Source organism: Aquarana catesbeiana, linkage group LG05 (assembly GCF_042186555.1).
Source record: "Aquarana catesbeiana isolate 2022-GZ linkage group LG05, ASM4218655v1, whole genome shotgun sequence".
NCBI classification, from domain to species: Eukaryota; Metazoa; Chordata; class Amphibia; order Anura; family Ranidae; genus Aquarana; species Aquarana catesbeiana.
In genome coordinates, this window is record NC_133328.1 from 68,409,509 (window position 1) to 68,430,637 (window position 21,129).

A 21,129-nucleotide genomic window follows, 5' to 3' on the forward strand; every position below is an offset into this window, starting at 1 on the left:
GTTAAGGGGAACCCTATGACAGAATTAAGAAAAAAAACGGCCTGGGGTCCACCCCAAAATCCATACCAGGCCCTTTGGGTCTGGTATAGATTTTAAGGGGAACTCCATGCCAAAATTTTTTTTAAAAACAGCGTGGCTTCCCCCCGAAAATCCATACCAGACCCTTGTCCGAGCAAGCAGCCTGGCAGGCCAGGAAAGGGGGGGGGGACTAGAGAGCGCCCCTCCTAAAACATCCGGTGACGAAACTGAGTGACCCTGCCCTCTTCTGACGTCATGTGAGGGGTGCGGGGTCATCTGGTTACGTCAGCGGGTGGCCCCGCTCTTGCCTATGTAAGAGCTGTCAAAGCGAAAAGATAGCAGTTGCCGGGAGGCCTCCCATGGAGGTGGAGTTTTTTATTTTTTTCTATTTTTCGGGTCAGTCGGGCAGCACGATTGAAGATGGATGTACATTGCGGGACACTTTTTTTTTTATTAAAGGAATTGTCAAAAACTGTCTGTTGTGGTTTTTACTTTTTGACACATTTTTTGGTGAATGGGTAGGGGTATAATATACCCGATACCCATTCACATGGCGGGGGGGAGAGGGGGGCAGGATCTGGGGCCCCCCTTGTTAAATGGGGCTCCCAGATTCTGATAAGCCCCCGCTTTTCTTAGTTTCTGTTATAAAAAAAATTCTAAATAAGCAATTATTTTTCTCCTTCACTGATGTGTGCTTACAAGGCTGCACTAATAGGCTGCACTGATAGGCTGCACTAATGGGCACTCATGAGGCGGCACTGATAGCTGGCACTAATAGGAGGCACTGACAGGAATCGTTGATGGGCACTGACAGGCATCATTGATGGGCATGGACAGGCAGCACTGATGGGCAGTGACATACATCACTGATGGGCACTGATTGGCAGCACTGATAGGCACTGATTGGCAGCACTTTTGGGCACTGTTGGGGCTGCACTGATAATCAGGTCATTGATGATCAGTGCCCTGATTATCATGTAGATGTCCCCTGTGTGGATTTACCGGTTATCAGCTCTCCTCTCCTCACACGCTGTCAGCGGGAGGAGAGGACTGACGATAACCGATAAATCCTGTTTACACTGTGATTGGACACAGCTGGTTGCATGGAAAAGAGCTGCTGTGATTGGCTCTTTACCGTGATTTGTGATCAGCGGTGTCCAAAGGGACCTGATTGCGAGTAACATTCGGTACAGCATTCAGCCCCATCCAGGCACAGCCTATTTAATACTGCATCGGCTGCACCTGTGCCTTCCAGGCACATTAACACACCAGGAATGGGCGCCCAGGGGCTAGACAAAATCATTACTTGCCCATATCCTCTAAACACAGATATGTCGATGCCAATGTGAATGAGACCTTACTGTACCCTGTGAAGATGTTTGATGCCCCCCTTTTAGTGTAGGGTTCCTGACAGCTAGGTTATGCTATATGACTGTAGGTAGATGTTCCTTCCTTTAATGCCCACTTTGTGCCAGCCAGTGCCTAGGCAATGTTCACCTTTAAAGCTTTATCAGCGGCACTGCAGAGATGTTTTATCTGCACCACTCTGTGTCAGCTTCAATACTTCTAAAGCACAGTGGCATTATTTTAAGCTCAGCAAAATACTGAAATGACAATCATTTAGGGAATTCCCCCGAATCACACCGGCATTGCCTACGCATTCACGTTATTTCATCAATGATTTATACAGGGCAGACATTGGTACCTGGCATGGTTAGCTGGGGGAAACCATTTTACTGTGTTCTGACTGCTGCCAGGAAATGCTGGAACTTGATGCACCACATAAAAATAGATCCGATTCAATGATATCAAATTGTGATAGAGTGATGAATTTAATAAAAATTATAATAATTTAAAAAAAAATGCATCATTATTATTATCATTGATGTAGCAATATGGACTACAAGCATAAAACACTGTATCTTCTAGCATTTTAAAGTATCGTCTGTCCCTCTAGTGATCAATGTATCCAGTGACATCATATCTGTGTGCAAAAAAAAGGATTGTGGGATGAATAGTCCTCCCATCAGATAATTGCTTTGCACAATTGTGTGCCAGGACTACATATCCCAGGGATCTTTGCTGCCATTTGAAGATTGCTGGGAGTAGCTATAAAAGCAGCAGAAGCCTGCGCGGAGGTCTCTTCCACCTGGGCTTGATGCAAGATGGACCTCTCTGTGCAACAGGGAGAGAGAGAGGTCGTGGCCTACAACGCGGAGTATTACTTTCCAACCGGTGGCCTAGCCTAGCTCTGTCGTTCTCTGTCGGACATCCTTTCCAGCACCACTCCGGCTGCCTGCCAGTCGGTGTGTGTGTGGCCAGCTTCACATCGGGAGATCGAGACAGCGGATCCGCTGCACGAGTGTCACTACACGAGTTCCTAGTTGGAAAACATCGGAGCGATCTTGTTGTTGGTGAGAGGGCAAACTGCTTGACCTTTATCCATTCTTTGTCACAGTTACATTGAGACACTTTGCACAGACATTTTTACTCCAAGAACACTTTACTGCATTATTTGAGCACTGCGCTCAGACATCTTTAGCTTTCCTCACTACAAGGAAGCTACTGTTCCCACTACATCCAAGCAGATTACAGTTAACGAGCTCCGACTAGCCAGTGAAGAACATCAGATCTGCAACCTGGACTTTATTGCCATTACTTATATTAGGCTGGCCAGGTTCCATCTTTTATAGTGTGGCAGTATAAGCAGTTAACTGAAACATCTGTCTAGGGCAGTGGTTCTCAACCTCTCTAGTGCCGTGACCCCTTGATAAAATTTTCCAAGTTGTGGGGACCCCCAACCGTAAAATTATTTTCATAGCTTGGGTTGTCAGCACCCAAGGCAAGACAAGTAATTTGCGGCCCTAACCCACGTATATTTAGCGCTCCCAGAGTCCCTTCCACTTTTACAGTATTAAAACCCTTTATGGTACATTTTAGGATGTATCACTCTTTCTCTTTGTTCTCTTTTCTTTCCCTTTTATCTCTCTCTATGCTAATTTCTTGTTTTTTTCCCCCATCCCTCTTTCTAGCCGTATTTCTTGTTCTTTCTCTTATTCTTTCTCTCCCTTTCTCTTTGTTCCTCCCCCTATTTTCCTCTCCCTTCCATGTATTCTGCATTTTTATTCCATCTCTTACTCCTTGGTGGGGGGTGGGGGGGGGAATGGGATGAGTGGTGGGGAGTTGGGATCAGTGGCAGTGCTGGGGGAGTTCTGATCAGCCAACTTAGGTGCTCTTGATCAAGGTCATCTGCTGATCTGAGAACTGTAGTAGGGACCTTTAATGGCAACTATAATCCCAGGTAGTGTTACTTTCTGTGTCTCTGACTTTGTGGTGTCTCATAGCAGTGACACCTATGCCAAAATCAGGAGATAGGGTCTCCTCCAGCCCCTCCCAATTCACATTCCTCACTAGTCAGCTAACTTCTAGTCTCTGCCCCCCAGTCATGCCGTGAAATGAATGGGTGGCTGCGAAAAGGCTGAGTGGGTGGCTGTGAGCTCCAGGGACAGCCCTGCTGGGCGACCGCAAAAAGACTGGGAGAGTGGTATGGGCTTCAGGAACAACCAAGGATTTGGTGACCCCTGGCAAATCATCATTTGACCCCCGAGGGGTCCCGACCCCCAGATTGAGAACCACTGGTCTAGGGGGTAACATTATCTCTAAAGGAAGTGTATATATATATATATCTATATATATCTATATATATAGATATATATAGATATATATATCTATATATATATAATTGTATATATATTTATATATATTATATATATAGTATTGTCGTCGTTAAAATATTGTTCTGTGTCTTTTGAAGGAATTCATTTGCTGAGTTGGCGCTGTTGCTGCATCTATTATCTCCTCTTTGTGAAAACTTCCCCTTTTATTGGTTCAAGTAAAATATTCATAGAACCTAAATACACTGAGTTGTCTGATTATTGCCATATAGGGATACAAGGATGTCTAAACCCAGAGTGTCAGGTGGGTTGGAACGTTAACCAGGTCATGGCCGTGCAGATGAGCAGGTAATTCTAAGCAGTCCTCAAGGGGGCCGTGCTACATTATTATATATGTGATCAGCATAGGTATCCAACTGTAGTGCAAGCTCTGACAGTTCCTCGGGCCTGGTTGTGTATTTCCACCCAAACACAAAGTCCTGCATGCAGAATGAGAGAGGAAAGCACTCACAATACCACATCCGTAAATTAGAGGGGGAAAAAGGGGTACTAAATAAGGTCAAACTTTTAAAGCAAAGAAACAATGGAGAAATAACAAAAAAATAACAAAAACATTGTTTATTGAAAAAAACACATAGTATAATCACAGTGTTCAAAGAGATTAAAAATCATATAGAATGATACAATTTGTACAGTGAGCCCTTGTCCGTCTACGTGTTTCGCCGTTAGGCTTCTTCAGGACATGATCAAGGTTCAGAGATGTAATAAAAAAAAAAAAGAGAACAAATCTCACTGTCTTAAGGTGGACTAGGCCTCATGTACAAATCTCCAGTGGCTGGAAGGTTACCAAAGATGTGGAATGCTTCCAGTAAGCTACTAGTAAGTAAACTTTAAGTGTTGCTACAGCAGGGGTAAGTGTGCGTCTCATGTCAAAAGATGATAATAACCAACAAAAAGATAACACTGGAAAGTCTAGGATCCAAAAGGGAAATTTCCCCAATGGGACACAGATGGTTAAAAAAACCAAAAAAAAAACAACAACTGACAGGGGTTATAACCCTCCTTTATGGCCTGTACACACGATCAGAAAATCGTAAAAAAAAATAACGTTTGAATCGATCGTACAATAATCTGATCATACACAGCTGATCACGACAATTCATGCAAAATGATTATGGGACAAGCATGAAATTTTTTCTTGTACGATACCAAATCATACGATTTTCATTTAATCAGTACAGTTGTTCAAAAATACAACACATTACATCACTTCCAAATTTTTATTTTGTCATACGAGAATTTTCGTAACTTTAGTAAACTCTTCATTTTCGATATGAGACTAGCATGCAAAAAAAAACGGACAGATAATTTCATCATATGTACTCCAAACTGAACAAAAAAAAAAAGTTTTGCCTTTAGTTACACTTTAGATATTCAGGGTTTCAGAATGCCTCAGATCCTTTCTTCAACTCTACTAAACCCAGATATACACTATATTACCAAAAGTATTGGGACACCTGCCTTTACATGAAAATTAACCGCTTCAGCCCCGGAAGATTTGGCTGCTGAATGACCAGGCCATTTTTTGTGATTCAGCACTGCGTCGCTTTAACTGACAATTGTGCGGTCGTACGACGCTGCACCCAAACAAAATTGACGTCCTTTTTTTCCCCACAAATAAAGCTTCCTTTTGGTGGTATTTGATCATCTCTGCGCTTTTTATTTCTTGCGCTATAAACAAAAAAAGAGCTACAATTTTTAAAAAAACACAATATTTTGTACTTTTTGCTATAATAAATATCCCCATTTTTTTTAAAAAAAAAAAGCTAATTTTTTTCTCAGTTTAGGCCAATATGTATTCTTCTACACATTTTTGGTAATAAAAATCGCAATAAGCGTATACTGATTGGTTTGCGCAAAAGTTATAGCATCTACAAAATAGGGGGTGGATTTATAGCATTTTCAAAATTATTATTTTTTTTTACTAGTAATGGCGGCGATCTGCGATTTTTATTGGGACTGTGACATTATGGCGGACACATTTTTGCGACCACTGGCATTTATACAGCGATCAGTGCTATAAAAATGCACTGATTACTGTAAAAATCTCACTGGCAGGGAAGGGGTTAACACTAGGGGGCGATCGAGGGGTTAACTGTGTTCCCTAGTGGGTGTTCTAACTGTGGGCCAGGGGGGGGATGGTACTGTCTAGGGGAGATGACAGATCGCATTTTATATTTAGTATGAACACACGATCTGTCTCTTCTCCCCTCAGAGACCCGGGATCTGTGTGTTTACACACACAGATCCTGGTTCTCGGTGTGTCACGAACGATCGCGGGAGCCCGGCGGGCACTTGCATAGGCTCCGGGGGCAAGCAGCGGTCGCGCCCCTAGTGGCCACAGGACGAAGCGGCGTAACATAACATCGTTTCGCCCGGCCGTGCCATTCTGCCGCAGTAAAGCTGCAGCGGCTGGTCGGCAAGTGGTCAAAGTTTATGTGCGTGTAAAGGCAGGCGTCCCAATACTTTTGGTAGTATGGGGGTTTATTTACTAAAGCTAGAGAGCGCAAAATTAGCCACAATTCTGCATAGAAACCAATCATCTTCTAACCTCAGCTTGTTCAATTAAGCTTTGGCAAGAAAACCTGGAAGCTGATTGGTTTCTATGCTGAATTGTGACTACTTTTGCACTCTCTAGCCTTAGTAAATAAACCCCCATAGTGTATAAATGGCTTGCTCTGTTAGTTGGACTGCACTGAAATGATCATTTACTAAAAGGCCTACTGGTAGCCGGAGTAAATTCTCCTATGTGTTCTATCCTGTTCATTCCAATGAGACGTTCAATACTCAATCATGCCATTGTAATCTGTGTGCATATTTGTATGCAACATTTTTAGACTGAGATAGAAATAAAGCGATCAGCACATAAAAAAAATAGAATGGTTTTGATTGGATGCTTTATTTTTGTAGTTTCTGAGTGTATCTAAAGCTGACTAAATGGTAATCAAATGGGATCATAAACAAAGCTAAGAAAAACACAGCAATGTGTGTGCAGAATGGAACAAATGCCTACCAGATCAGGGAAAACATAGAATAAAAAGACGAATATCCGGGTCCCCGAGTTCTGTCCCTGATATTTCTCAGTCAGTGTCTAAGTGGACTGTATGCAGGTAATACATGTAATGATAACGTTCAGTAAACAATTGCGTTTATTTCACATTTTTGTATTTTTCTCCAGATTTACATACAGACCGATCTGACAGTAGCAGGATTCTGATTATACCAATCACAATACAATTGTTTAACCCCTTCCCGACCAGCCGCCGCAGTTGTACTGCGGCGGGTTGGCTCCCCTGGGTGAAACGTTACCTTGCGTCGCTTCACCTTTTAACCGCTAGGGGGCGTACGCATGCCCGCGCTGCTGGAGGCACGTGCGCGGTTCGCTGCCAGAGCCGATGCGAGTGCCCGGCGGTCATCGCGCCCGCGATCACTCGTGACAGAGCGAGAACCGGGATCTGTGTGCGTAAACACACAGATCCCGGCTCTCTCAGAGGGGAGGAGACAGATCGTGTGTTCATACTAATGCTGGCCATACACTATACGAAAAATCGTCCGAACCCATTTTCGAAAAACGAACATTCGGCCGTGAGCGCAAACGATAGTGCCATCATGTAATGACCGATAAATCGTTCAGTGGACATAAATGAAACCATTTTTTGTTTGTTTTTTTACATATACCTAGTACAGACAGTTCGGACGGGAAACACATTAACCTTTCAATTTATCTTTCGTTCTGCAGAAAATTTCCAAACTTCGTTCTTTTGGCTCAAAAACGTCCCAACGATTAACGATTTTGTCCCCATTGGCCGAAAAACGAACAATCTGTCTAAATGACCGAATTTCGGACGATTTTTCGTATAGTGTATGGCCGGCATAAGTATGAACACCGATCTCTCTCCTCCTAGTCAGTCCCATCGCCCCCACAGTTAGAACACACACTAGGGAACACAGTTAACCCCTTGATCGCCCCCTAGTGTTAACCCCTTCCCTGCCAGTGACATTTATACAGTAATCAGTGCATTTTTATGGCACTGATCGCTATATGATTGTCAATGGTCCCAAAAATGTGTCAAAAGTGTCCAAATTGTCCACTGCAATATCACAGTCCTGATAAAAATCGCAGATCGCCACCATTACTAGTAAAAAAAATAAAAATAAAATAAAAATGCCATAAATCTATCCCCTATTTTGTAGATGCTGTAACTTCTGTGCAAATCAATTAATATACGCTTATTGCAATTTTTTTTTACTAAAAATATGTTGAAGAATACATATCAGCCTAAACTGAGGAAAACATTTTTTTTTTTAAATTTGGGATATTTATTATAGCAAAAAGTAAAAGATATTGTGTTTTTTTCAAAATTGTCTCTTCTTTTGTTTATAGCGCAAAAAATAAAAACTGCAGAGGTGATCAAATACCACCAAAAGAAAGCTCTATTTGTGCGACATCAATTTTGTTTGGGTACAACGTCGCATGACCGCGCAATTGTCAGTTAAAGCGACGTAGTGCTACATGCTAATGCTACAGGGGGTATGATTTTTGCAGTGGCCATGAAGCAGATGCAGCATGTGTCTGGCTGCCTTTGCAGCTTAACCACATGCCGACTGCAATTTGTTTTATATACGTTGCTGTTTGCAAGTGGATTACTGGGATTATGGCTGAAGATATCAGCCATAACCCCGGCATCGTTTTTTATCTTTCTCATGAAAACTTCCACTGGATTACACGAGAAACGATCTGATGGGGCAGCCGGCTGCTCCCATAGTCGATCGAAGAGGGGATCACCTCTATGACCTTGGAGGACTGGAGTGACGTCATGACGTCATTTCTGGTCCAGGCTGGAAGTAAATAATTTTTTTTTTTAGAGCAAAAGATCAAAAACAATTTCTTTTTTAGAGCAAAAAAAAAAGGCATCCAATAGGATCACCTGTCCTTTCAGCCAATAGGGTGACGGGAATCAGACCCACTTCCCGATTGGCCTGGAGGAGGATCAGTGTTGCAACACATCTGGGTGGGCTCCAGATGCAATGCTCTGCGCCCTGAGCCCACCCTATTTTTAAGCCTATTAGAGCCTCTGCTCACATCTTCGGGTGGCTTTTAAGTATCTTTCAAGTTCCAATCGCTTTCCTGTGTGATCGGCCCACATTCACACAAGTTTTTTTAGGCGATTTTAGGTGACTTTTTCTTGGTGTGTTTGTACGGGCATCTTTTGGGCATTTTTGGGTTTGGGGTTTTTGTTTTAGCCAATGGAAAGCTAATTACTGAGAGGAGGTGGGGCAAGAAATTGTGAGAAAAATGTGCATTACATGTGTTTATTAACTAAAGGCAAATAGCCTGTGCATTCTGCAAGTACAGTTCCTCCAGGGCTTAGTAAATGAGGTAAAGCTTCTCTCTTTGCAAAGAATACCCAATCACGTGCAAGGAGAATACAAATAAAAAAAGAATTTTTGCTTGCACATGATTGGATAATAGAAGTCAGCAGAGCTTCTGCTCGTTTACTAAGCTCAGGAGCAACTGCACTTTGCATAGTTCACAGTCCATTTGCCTTTAGTAAATAAACCCATATAGTTTGCAGAAATGTGTGACTCCGCCCCAGAGAATCTCATGTACTTCTTCAAGCTTAAGTCCCCTTTCACACTGGGGCCACATTAGCGCTAAAGCGACTCTCATTTTAGAGGTGATTTTCAGCCGCTAGCAAGGCGCATTTAACCCCAAAAAAGGGGTTAAAAGCACCCGTGTTGTGGCGCTTCCGAAGTGCTTTGGAAGCTCTGCCTATTACTTTCAATGGGCGGGACTTAGCTCCCAAACCGCCCCAGAGATGCTGCTTGCAGGACTTTTCCTAAAATCCCGCAAACGCACCGCCCCAGTGTGAAAAGTCACACTGAAATGAATGGGACACGGTTTTCAGGCGTTTTACAGGCGCTATTTCTAGTGCTAAAATGCCTGAAAACCACCTCAGTGTGAAAGGGGTCTAAAGTGGAACTAAACCCATCGATTTAACGGTTTCCAAAATAGTAACATCCGAGGCATGCTCTGAATGCTGTCACAGTTGCTTGTGCTCTCAACTAAACTGTAGAGCCATCAAGTGGCTGGTGTAATAATTGATGAGGTGTGCAGAACCATGGCAAGTGCAGAGGCTAATGGTGACCATACACGCTTCAATCTTTTTATCTAATCAATCTGCGATTCGATCAAAACAATCAAATCTGCAAAAAATGCAGCCATAACTTTCTGTCCAATTAATTGATTAAGATTTGATTTTGATTGGATAAGATCAAACCGAGTCTAAGGCCCCTTTTACACTAGTGGACCAATCAGGTCCGCCTGTCCACTTTTCAGGCAGACCCAACTGGACCCCCTATTGTTCTCTATAGGGCAGTGAATGTCAGCAGACATGTGTGCACTGTCACCTGAGCTGCTAAAAACAGATGGATGGGGATGTGTTTGCTATCTATCCGGTGGATCTGATTATATGGAAAGGGTCATGAAGCCCTCCCCATAGAAAGCAGCGGGCACAACGCACACGGACCTGTCATCCGCCTGCTTAGCGGGGATCAGCAGAAAGATTCCCCACTTGGATGGATCCACTCAGTGTGAAAGGGGCCCTAACACTGTCATTAGGAACCTTCGATGGCGGGAGATTCTCTGGGAATATTATAATTAGCCTCTAGAAATGAGGGATTCACCGATATACGTTTTTTAAGACCGACTACGAGTACCAATTGTTTTTCTCAATCATTCGCCAATTCCATTTACTGATACCTATATTTAGTCCTTCCCAGGCCATTTTTTAGCTTTCAGCGCAGTCGCACTTTGAATGACAATTGCACAGTCATGCTACACTGTACCTAAACGAATTATTTTATCTTTTTCTTCTCACAAATAGAGCTTTTTTTTGGTCGTATTTAATCACTGCTGGGATTTTAATTTCTTTACTAAAAAGACCGAAATATTTTCCTTACTTTAGGGTCCCTGGAGAGCCCCTTCCTTACATCAGGGTCTCCAGAGAGCCCCACCCCTTACATTAGGGTCCCCAGAAAGCTCCTTCCTTACATTAGGGTCCCCGGAGAGCCCCCCTTATTTCAGGGTCCCCAGAGAGCCCCCCCTTATATCAGGGGCCGCAGAGTGCCCCCCCCTTACATCACGGTCCCCAGAGAGCCCTTCCTTACATGAGGGTCCCCAGAGAGCCCCCCTTACATGAGGGTCCCCAGAGAGCCCCCCCCTTACATGAGGGTCCCCAGAGAGCCCCCCCTTACATCAGGGTCCCCAGAGAGCCCCTTTCTTACATCAGGGTCCCCAGAGAGCCCCCCTTACATCAGGTGCCCCAGAGTGCCCCCCCTTACATGAGGGTCCCCAGAGAGCCTCCCCTTACATCAGGGTCCCCAGGGAGCCCCTTCCTTACATCAGGGTCCCCAGAGAGCCCCCCCTTACATCAGGGTCCCCGGAGAGCCCCTTCCTTACATCAGGGTCCCCAGAGATCCTCCCTTACTTCAGGGTCCCCAGAAAGCCCTCCCTTACATCACGGTCCCCAGAGAGCCCTCCCTTACATCAGGGTCCCCAGAGAGCCCCTTTCTTATTTCAGGGTCCCCAGAGAGCTCCCCCTTACATCAGGGGCCCCAGAGTGCCCCCCCTTACATGAGGGTCCCCAGAGAGCCCCCCTTATTCAGGGTCCCCAGAGAGCCCCCCCTTACATCAGGGTCCCCAGAGAGCCTCCCCTTACATCAGGGTCCCCAGAGAGCCCCTTCCTTACATCAGGGTCCCCAGAGAGCCCCCCCTTACATCAGGGTCCCCGGAGAGCCCCTTCCTTACATCAGGGTCCCCAGAGATCCTCCCTTACTTCAGGGTCCCCAGAAAGCCCTCCCTTACATCACGGTCCCCAGAGAGCCCTCCCTTACATCAGGGTCCCCAGAGAGCCCCTTTCTTACATCAGGGTCCCAGAGAGCCCCCCCTTACATCAGGGTCCCCGAAGAGCCCCTTCCTTACATCAGGGTCCCCAGAGATCCTCCCTTACTTCTGGGTCCCCGGAGAGCCCCCCCTTACATCAGGGTCTCCAGAGAGCCCCCCCTTACATGAGGGTCCCCAGAGAGCCCCCCTTATTTCAGGGTCCCCAGAGAGCTCCCCCTTACATCAGGGTCCCCCAGAGAGCCCCCCCTTACATCAGGGTCCCCAGAGAGCCCCCCTTACATCAGGGTCCCCAGAGAGCCCCTTCCTTACATTAGGGTCCCCAGAGAGCCCCCCCCCTTACATCAGGGTCCCCAGAGAGCCTCCCCTTACATCAGGGTCCCCAGAGAGCCCCTTTCTTACATCAGGGTCCCCAGAGGGTCCCCCTTACATCAGGGTCCCCAGAGAGCCCCTTCCTTACATCAGGGTCCCCAAAGGGCCCCCCTTACATCAGGGTCCCCAGAAAGCCCCCCTTACATCAGGGTCCCCAGAGAGCCCCCTTACATCAGGGGTCCCCAGAGGCCCCCCCCTTACATCAGGGTCCCCAGAGAGCCCCCCTTACTTCAGGGTCCCCTGAGAGCCCCCCTTACATCAGGGTCTCCAGAGAGCCCCCCCTTACATCAGGGTCCCCAGAGAGCCCCTTCCTTACATTAGGGTCCCCAGAGAGCCCCCCTTATTTCAGGGTCCCCAGAGAGCCCCCCCTTTACATCAGGGTCCCCAGAGTGCTCCCCCCCCTTACATCAGGGTCCCCAGAGAGCCCCCCCTTACATCAGGGTCCCCAGAGAGCCCCCCCCTTACATCCGGGTCCCCAGAGAGCCCCTTTCTTACATCAGGGTCCCCAGAGAGCCCCCCTTATTTCAGGGTCCCCAGAGAGCCCCCCCTTACATCAGGGGCCCCAGAGTGCCCCCCCTTACATCAGGGTCCCCAGAGAGCCCCCCCCTTACATCAAGGTCCCCAGAGAGCCCCTCCCTTACATGAGGGTCCCCAGAGAGCCCCCCCCTTACATCAGGGTCCCCAGAGAGCCCCCCCCTTACATCAGGGTCCCCAGAGAGCCCCCCCTTACATCAGGGTCCCCAGAGAGCCCCTTTCTTACATCAGGGTCCCCAGAGCTCCTCCCTTACTTCAGGGTCCCCGGAGAGCACCCCCTTACATGAGGGTCTCCAGAGAGCCCCTCCCTTACATGAGGGTCCCCAGAGAGACCCCCTTATTTCAGGGTCCCCAGAGAGCTCCCCCTTACATCAGGGTCCCCCAGACAGCCCCCCTTACATCAGGGTCCCCAGAGAGCGCCCCCTTACATCAGGGTCCCCAGAGAGCCCCTTCCTTACATCAGGGTCCCCAGAGTGCCCCCCTTTACATCAGGGTCCCCAGAGAGCCCCCCCTTACATCAGGGTCCCCAGAGAGCCCCTTCCTTACATCAGGGTCCCCAGAGAGCCCCTTCCTTACATCAGGGTCCCCAGAGAGCCCCCCCCTTACATCAGGGTCCCCAGAGAGCCCCTTCCTTACATCAGGGTCCCCAGAGAGCTCCCCCTTACATCAGGGTCCCCCAGAGAGCCCCCCTTACATCAGGGTCCCCAGAGAGCACCCCCTTACATCAGGGTCCCCAGAGAGCCCCTTCCTTACATCAGGGTCCCCAGAGAGCCCCCACCTTACATCAGGGTCCCCAGAGAGCCTCCCCTTACATCAGGGTCCCCAGAGAGCCCTTTCCTTACATCAGGGTCCCCCTTCACTTTAGGGTCCCCAGAAAGCCCCTTTCTTACATCAGGGTCCCCAAAGGGCCCCCCTTACATCAGGGTCCCCAGAGAGCCCCCCTTACATCAGGGTCCCCAGAGAGCCCTCTTACATCAGGGGTCCCCAGAGCCCCCCCCTTACATCAGGGTCCCCAGAGAGCCCCCCTTACTTCAGGGTCCCCTGAGAGTCCCCCTTACATCAGGGTCTCCAGAGAGCCCCCCTTACATCAGGGTCCCCAGAAAGCCCCTTCCTTACATTAGGGTCCCCAGAGAGCCCCCCTTATTTCAGGGTCCCCAGAGAGCTCCCCCCCTTACATCACGGTCCCCAGAGAACCCCTTCCTTACGTGAGGATCCCCAGAGAGCCCCCCCTTACATGAGGGTCCCCAGAGAGCCCCCCCTTACATGAGGGTCCCCAGAGAGCCCCCCCTTACATCAGGCTCCCCAGAGAGCCCCCCTTACATCAGGGTCCCCAGAGAGCCCCTTTCTTACATCAGGGTCCCCAAAGAGCCCCCCTTATTTCAGGGTCCCCAGAGAGCCCCCCCTTACATCAGGGGCCCCAGAGTGCCCCCCCCTTACATCAGGGTCCCCAGAGAGCCCCCCCTTACATCACGGTCCCCAGAGAGCCCCTTCCTTACATGAGGGTCCCCAGAGAGCCCCCCCTTACATCAGGGTCCCCAGAGAGCCCCCCCTTACATCAGGGTCCCCAGAGAGCCCCTTTCTTACATCAGGGTCCCCAGAGAGCCCCCCTTACATCAGGGTCCCCGGAGAGCCCCTTCCTTACATCAGGGTCCCCAGAGATCCTCCCTTACTTCAGGGTCCCCGGAGAGCCCCCCCTTACATCAGGGTCTCCAGGGAGCCCCTCCCTTACATGAGGGTCCCCAAAGAGCCCCCCTTATTTCAGGGTCCCCAGAGAGCACCCCCCTACATCAGGGTCCCCCAGAGAGCCCCCCCTTACATCAGGGTCCCCAGAGAGCCCCTTCCTTACATGAGAGTCCCCAGAGAGCCCCCCCTACATCAGAGTCCCCAGAGAGCCCCTTCCTTACATCAGGGTCCCCAGAGAGCCCCTTCCTTACATCAGGGTCCCCAGAGGGCCCCCCTTACTTCAGGGTCCCCAGAGGGCCCCCCTTACTTCAGGGTCCCCAAAGAACCCCCCCATACATCAGGGTCTACAAAGAGCCCCCACTTACATCAGGGGTCCCCAGAGGCCCCCCCTTACATCAGGGTCCCCAGAGAGCCCCCCTTACATCAGTGTCCCCAGAGAGCCCCCCCTTACATCAGTGTCCCCAGAGAGCCCCCGCTTACATCAGGGGCCCCAGAGTGCCCCCCCTTACATGAGGGTCCCCAGAGAGCCCCCCTTATTCAGGGTCCCCAGAGGGCCCCCCTTTACTTTAGGGTCCCCAGAGAGCCCCCCTTACATCAGGGTCCCCAGAGCCCCCCCTTACTTTGTGGTTCTGTTTATTGTATTATTAAATTATTATTATTATATTATATATTGTTTTTGAACTGTATTTGATGCACATAACATGTGAACCAAACCTATGGCTTCCTATGGAGCCAGATCACATATGTGTGGGCCGGCCAAAGTGCGATTTTGAAAAGAGTATAAAATAAAATAAAAAATAAAATAATGTACAATAATTATTACAAAAATAATAATAGAAAAAAATAACATCTAATAAAATAATAAATAAAAAAATAATAATCGGAAAAAACAATAAAAATATAATAATAATTAAAAAAATTCTAATAATAAATAATGTCTAATAATAATACTAATCAAAAGAATCAAATCAAATAAAATAATAAAAAAAGGATATTAAATTATGCTTAATATTAATAGTAGCAGAAAATCTAATCTAATAAAACAATAATAATAATAGTAAAAAAAAAAAAGTCTAATATAAAATAATGTACAATAATAATTACAATAATAGTAGAAAAATAAAATCTAATAAAATAATAATAATCATAATACAATTAAAAATCCAATAAGATAATAATAATAAATACAATAAAAAAATCTAATAATAAATGATGTCTTATAATAATACTAATAGAAAAAAATAAAATCGAATAAAATAATAAAAAAAAAAAAATAATATGAAATAATGCCTAATATTAATAATAAAAAATAAAATAAAATAAAAATAGTAATAAAAAAATCTAGTAGAAAATAATGTACAATAATAATAGAAAAAAATAAGATCTAATAAAATAATAATAATAAAAAAAAATAATCATAAAACAATAAAAAAAGTAAGATAATAATAATAATAACAAAAAGAAAATAAATATAATAATAAATTATGTCTAATAATAAAATACTAATAGAAAAAATAAAACTTAATAAAATAATAATAAAATTATAATAAATCATGCCTAATAACAATAATAATAGAAAAAAATGCAATCTAAAAAAATAAATAATAATAAATACAATAAAAAAATCGAATAATTTATCATGTCTAATAATAATAATTGTAAAGCAATTATTAACAATAATAAGAAGAAAAAAATAAAAAACAAATAAAATAGTAATTTAAAAAAATCCATTATCAAATAATTTCTAATAATAATAGTAGAAAAAATAAAAGATAATAAAATAATAATAAATCATATATAATTAATAACAACAGAAAAAACAAACTAGTAAATAAAATAATAAAAAAAAAATTACTAATAGAAAAAAAATATAATAAAATAATAATAAAACATGTCTAATAATAATATAATGAAAATCAATTCTAATAGAATAAAATAATGAAAGATGAAAGTGTAATATGTGTAATAATAGTAGATGAGCTGTAATGCGGCTCGGTGATTGGCTGGTTGGGTGATGAGGACCGTTATTCTCTCTCTCTCGGTCATATATATAGAATATTATAGGAGATTATAGAAGATTGTAGATGATGATGACGGATGGGAGGATCGCACGTTGTGTGTGTTGTGCGGAGTTGGCGGATTGCTGGGACTTGTAGTCCCCCCAGGAGGACCGTTATTTCCCCTCCATGCCCACCTGAGCCCGGCCCCCCTGTTGTCGGTGCCCCTCCCCCGGGTACACCCCTCGGCCCGCACACCCCGGGTTGGTTGGTTGGTTGTTGGGGGGGGGGGGGTGGAGGTGTTGGTAGGCGAGGAGTGTCGTAAACCAGGTGCGGGGTGAGGAGTGGGGGGGGGGGGGGGGGGGAGGAGGAGAGGGGGGGGGGTGTAGAGGAGGGGCGGGGAGGGAGGTGACTCCAGCATTTAGACACAGAGCGGAGAGGATCATGGCGGATGGCCCCAGGTGTAAGCGCAGAAAGCAGGCGAACCCCCGGCGGAATAACGGTGAGTGCGGCCAGAGGGTCCGGAGAGAGCGGGGGAGGGGGGCCGGGGAGGGGGACACCATGTACCGGGAACACACACACCCTCCTCCGCCCGTACCGATCGTTACCTGCCGCCTCCTCCCCGGACCGTTATCTGATCACATGATGATGTACGGAGGATCTGGGCTCCCCTCCCCCGCCCTGTACCCCCCCAGAAACTTCTACCCCCCCCCTCATCACCACCTTTATCACCCCCCATCCCCGGGGCAGGTAGTGCAGAAGTAACGGATCACCGTCACCCCCCCCCCCCTCCTCTGACCGGAGAACAACTTGGGCTGTGCGGGGAGGAGGGGGACCTGCCTGGTGGAGGAGGAGGGGGGATCCCACATATATATATATATATATATACCCCCCCCCACACACACCAATATATATATATATATATATATACACACCTCACCCCCCCCCCCCCATACCGTGCTGCAGTACACGGTGTACGGCGCATCTGCATAGGTGTCAGCTATGGGCGAGGCTGGCCTGACATCAGTGCAGGTACTTCATCCTCATCCTCCTTCCTCATCATCATCCTCATCCTCCTTCTTCATCATCATCCTCATCCTCCTTCATCATCATCCTCATCCTCCTTCATCATCATCCTCATCCTCCTTCATCATCATCCTCTTCCTATTTCATCCCCCCCCCCCATAAACTCTTACAGATGGGGAGTGATCCCTACTATACAAGAATCCCCCCCCCCCCTTACACACAGGACAACTGGTTGCTCTTGGCAACGGCTCCACCTCCCCTTCACTTCCCATCATGTCCACTGGGGGGCCACTGACAGCCAGACAAGAGGTTCTGCAGCAGCTGCTGGGCTTTGTTTTTGTTTCCTGCAGTGACAGCTGTGAGTGGCAGAGCCCCATGGGGAGCAGGAGGAGGAGGAGTACTATTAGTAGGAGTAGTAGTATTAGTATGAGGAGGATGGGTACTATTAGTAGTAATAGTAGTATGAGGAGGAGGAGTACTATTAGTAAGAGTAGTAGTATGAGGAGGAGTACTATTAGTAAGAGTAGTAGTATGAGGAGGAGTACTATTAGTAGGAGTAGTAGCATGAGGAGGAGGAGTATTATTAGTAGGAGTAGTAAAAGTAGTAGTATGAGGAGGGGAAGTAGTATTAATAGGAGTTGTAAAATTAGGAACAGCAGTAGTATTAGTAGGAGAAGTAGTATTAAGAGGAGGAGCATTAATAGGAGTAGTATTAAGCAGAGGAGTAGTAGTATTAGGAAGAGAATGGGCATTAGTGGAAACAGTAGTAGTATTAAGAGAAGAAGTATTAGGAGGAGGAGGAATAATAGTATGAGGAGGAGTAGTAGTATTAGGAGGAGGAGTAGTATTAGAAAGAGTAGTAGTAGTAGTATTAGGAGAGGTAGTATTAGAAAGAGTAGTAGGGGTATTGGGAAGAGGACTATAGTAGTAGTAATAGTATTAGGAGAAGGAGTAGTATATGTAGGAGGTGTAGTAGTATTAGGAGGAGGAGTAATATTAGGAGTAGTAATAGTAGAAAGTATAGTATTGGTACTAGTAGGAGTAGGCGTATTAGGAGTAGTAGTATTAGGAGGAGGAGTATTAGTTTTAGAAGTAGTAGTAGTTTTAGGTATAGTAGTAATATTAGGAGGAGCAATAGTATTAGGGAGGGTAGTATTAGAAAGACCAGTAGTGTTAGGAGGAGGACTATTAGTAGTAGTAATAGTATTAGGAGGGTTTAATATTAGGAGTATATATAATATTAGGAGTAGTAGTAGTAGTAGTAGTAGTAATAGTATTAGGAGAAGGAGTAGTATTAGTAGGAGGTATAGTAGTATTAGGAGTAATATTAGGAGTAGTAATAATAGGAAGTGTAGTATTGGTACTAGTAGTAGTAGGCGTATTAGGTGTAGTAATATTAGGAGGAGGAGTAGTATTAGTAGGAGTAGTAGTATTAGGAGGAGGACTATTAGTAGTATGAGGAGGAGGAGTAATATTAGGAGTAGTAATAGTAGGAGGTATAGTATTAGTACTAGTAGGAGTAGTAGTATTAGTAGAAGGTGTAGTAGTATTAGGAGGAGGAGTAGTATTGGGAGTAGTAGTAGCTCCAGGCTGGAGGACACGTGATTATTATGATTGTTTTCTGATGGACAAGTGACCTGAGATAATGGGGTATCACCCCTCCCCCTCCTGTGGCTTCACCCCTGGGTGCTCCCTGCTCCTCAGCCATGGGGGGGGGATCCAGTTTCTTGACACTTTTAGAGGTTCCCCTCCCACCGATAATAAGGGAGGAGGACACTGCTTGCCATGGCACAGTTTCCTGTATGGAGGGACTTGTGGCGTCCTCCAGGTGGAGGCTCCTATGTCCTCCATGTAATTCTTATTTTGGGTGGAGGAGGGTGCGGTGGAGGCCAGGAAACGGGCTGAGTCAAGTTTTCTCCTCTTGCTTGGTCTTGACTCTCCCTTGTTCTCCTGGTGGGGGTCCTTATGTCCTCCATGTAATTCATATTTTGGATGGAGGAGGGTGCGTTGGAGGCTCGGGGAAGGGGTTGAGTAAAGTTTATTCCTCTTGCTGTCCCGTCTCTCCTCCGTTCTCCAGGTGGAGGCTCCTATGTCCTCCATGTATTTCTTATTTTGGGTGGAGGAGGGTGCGGTGGAGGCCGGGAATGGGCTGAGTCAAGTTTTCTCCTCCTGCTTGGTCTTGGCTCTCCCCTGTTCTCCTGGTGGGGGTCCTTATGTCCTCCATGTATTTCTTATTTTGGGTGGAGGAGGGTGCGTTGGAGGCCGGGGAACGGGTTGAGTAAAGTTTTTTTCCTCTTGCTCGGCTCTCCTCCGTCTTCCACTACCTGCCTGTGTACAGAGGGGTGGTGTCCTCCGGCAGAAAGGGGGCCCCTTTTTTTCTTTTCCTCCGTCCAACAACTCCTCAGCCTATATAAGGGAAACATTTACATTTCACACTCTGAGAGCCAGACGACCTTTTCTTCCCCCTTCCCCCCCCCCCCAGTCCATGAGTTTCATCCCAGCACTGACAGGGGGGGGGGGCACAGCCTCCTATAGGGACGGGGGAGGAAGTCCTTGTTGTGGTCCTAGTCCTCCTGTCGGGTGCTCCTCATAGTTTAGTATTGGGATTTCCTGCCTTGCCAGGACTATGTAAGGGAAGGGATTTTTACTGATGACCTAAGCTTGCTGCATGACAGCCGCCCCCCCCCCTGTACTTTTCACATTACATCTACACATCAGCTTTGCGGTTTAACCCTTGCCTGGCCGGCCCGCACCTAGATCTGGGTTGCACGGGTTAAGGAGCCATCGGCAAGGTAAGATCGTACAGATTAGCCGGTTTGGTTTCCTCTTTGCCGAGGCTGGAGGGAAAGAAGAGAAAGAAGGGGGGGGGGGGCACCTCTCAGGCTGCTGACGACATGCGTGTGACATGTGGCCAGCAGGAGCCACCCAGCACCGTCAACATGTTTACCTGGGAGGATGCTGACGCCGTGCGGACCGTCGGCATGACGGCTCTGCAGCCAGGCAACTTGTGCAGGTAGAGGGATGTGTAAAAAGAGATGGTGTGCGCTCCATTCCTGCATCGCCCGGCCTCCCCCCTCCTGTCTGCTGCCTCCTTCTCAGGGAAGCATTGATTTACCTCTCACACCGTGGTTTTTTTTTTTTTTTTTTTCCTTACCTCCTGTTTTAATGCAATTTTTATAAGATGTGGAGCCGCCGCTGACAGATTGCATCGTGCAGCCGCCCACCCACAAAACAAAAGGTGCCCCCCGGCCAAGGAGGAAAGGGGGGGGTGGTGGGAGAGAATGGCCAATCTCATCTCAGGTATTGCGTTGTTCTCTTATTTCGCACACGGCGTGCCCGTCTTTCCATCTGACATCGTTTTGACACCGATGATCACACGCCCCGCTTCCCACATAGGCGCTCCTTATCATTTTCCATCTCATTTTTAACCCTTGGTGGTGCGGCGATGGGGGAGCACAGGTAGAGAAGTTGCATGGCGGGTGGAAAATGTGTTCTGCATGGCCAACGTTCGATGCCGTATTCTGATCATCAATACCTGTATGACCATAAAGGTGCAAAAGAAAGAGGTTGTGGGTTTAAATTGAAAAAAAAAAGTTATTGTTTTTAAATAGGGTTTGTTTTTGTATTTGTTATTGTATTTGTTATTGTTTTTTTTATTTGCTTATTTATTTATTTTTGTTATGTGAATGAAGGAATAAACATTATTTTCTGCTGATCCATCTAACCTATGCTTATGTTAACTATTGAAGTTTCAGGAAAATTCCTCTTTTTTTTTTTTTTTTTTTTTACCTGACTGGGTGCGCGGAGCAAACTCTGCTTTGATTGGTCAATAGGAAAAAAAGAAAAAAAAGACGGCTTTAGT

At 46.3% G+C, this 21,129-nt stretch overlaps 1 protein-coding gene across 2 annotated transcripts in view; it reads left to right on the forward strand.

Moving 5' to 3' along the window:
• Positions 1–16,640: 16,640 nt before the first annotated feature.
• Positions 16,641–21,129, forward strand: part of ZEB1 (zinc finger E-box binding homeobox 1) — a 236,990-nt gene continuing 232,501 nt past the window's right edge. For both annotated transcript variants that reach the window (XM_073629854.1, XM_073629853.1), the window contains exon 1: positions 16,641–16,743. In XM_073629854.1, the coding sequence (XP_073485955.1) occupies positions 16,686–16,743 (58 nt within the window). In that variant the 5' untranslated portion in view covers positions 16,641–16,685. The remainder of the gene's footprint in view (positions 16,744–21,129) is intronic.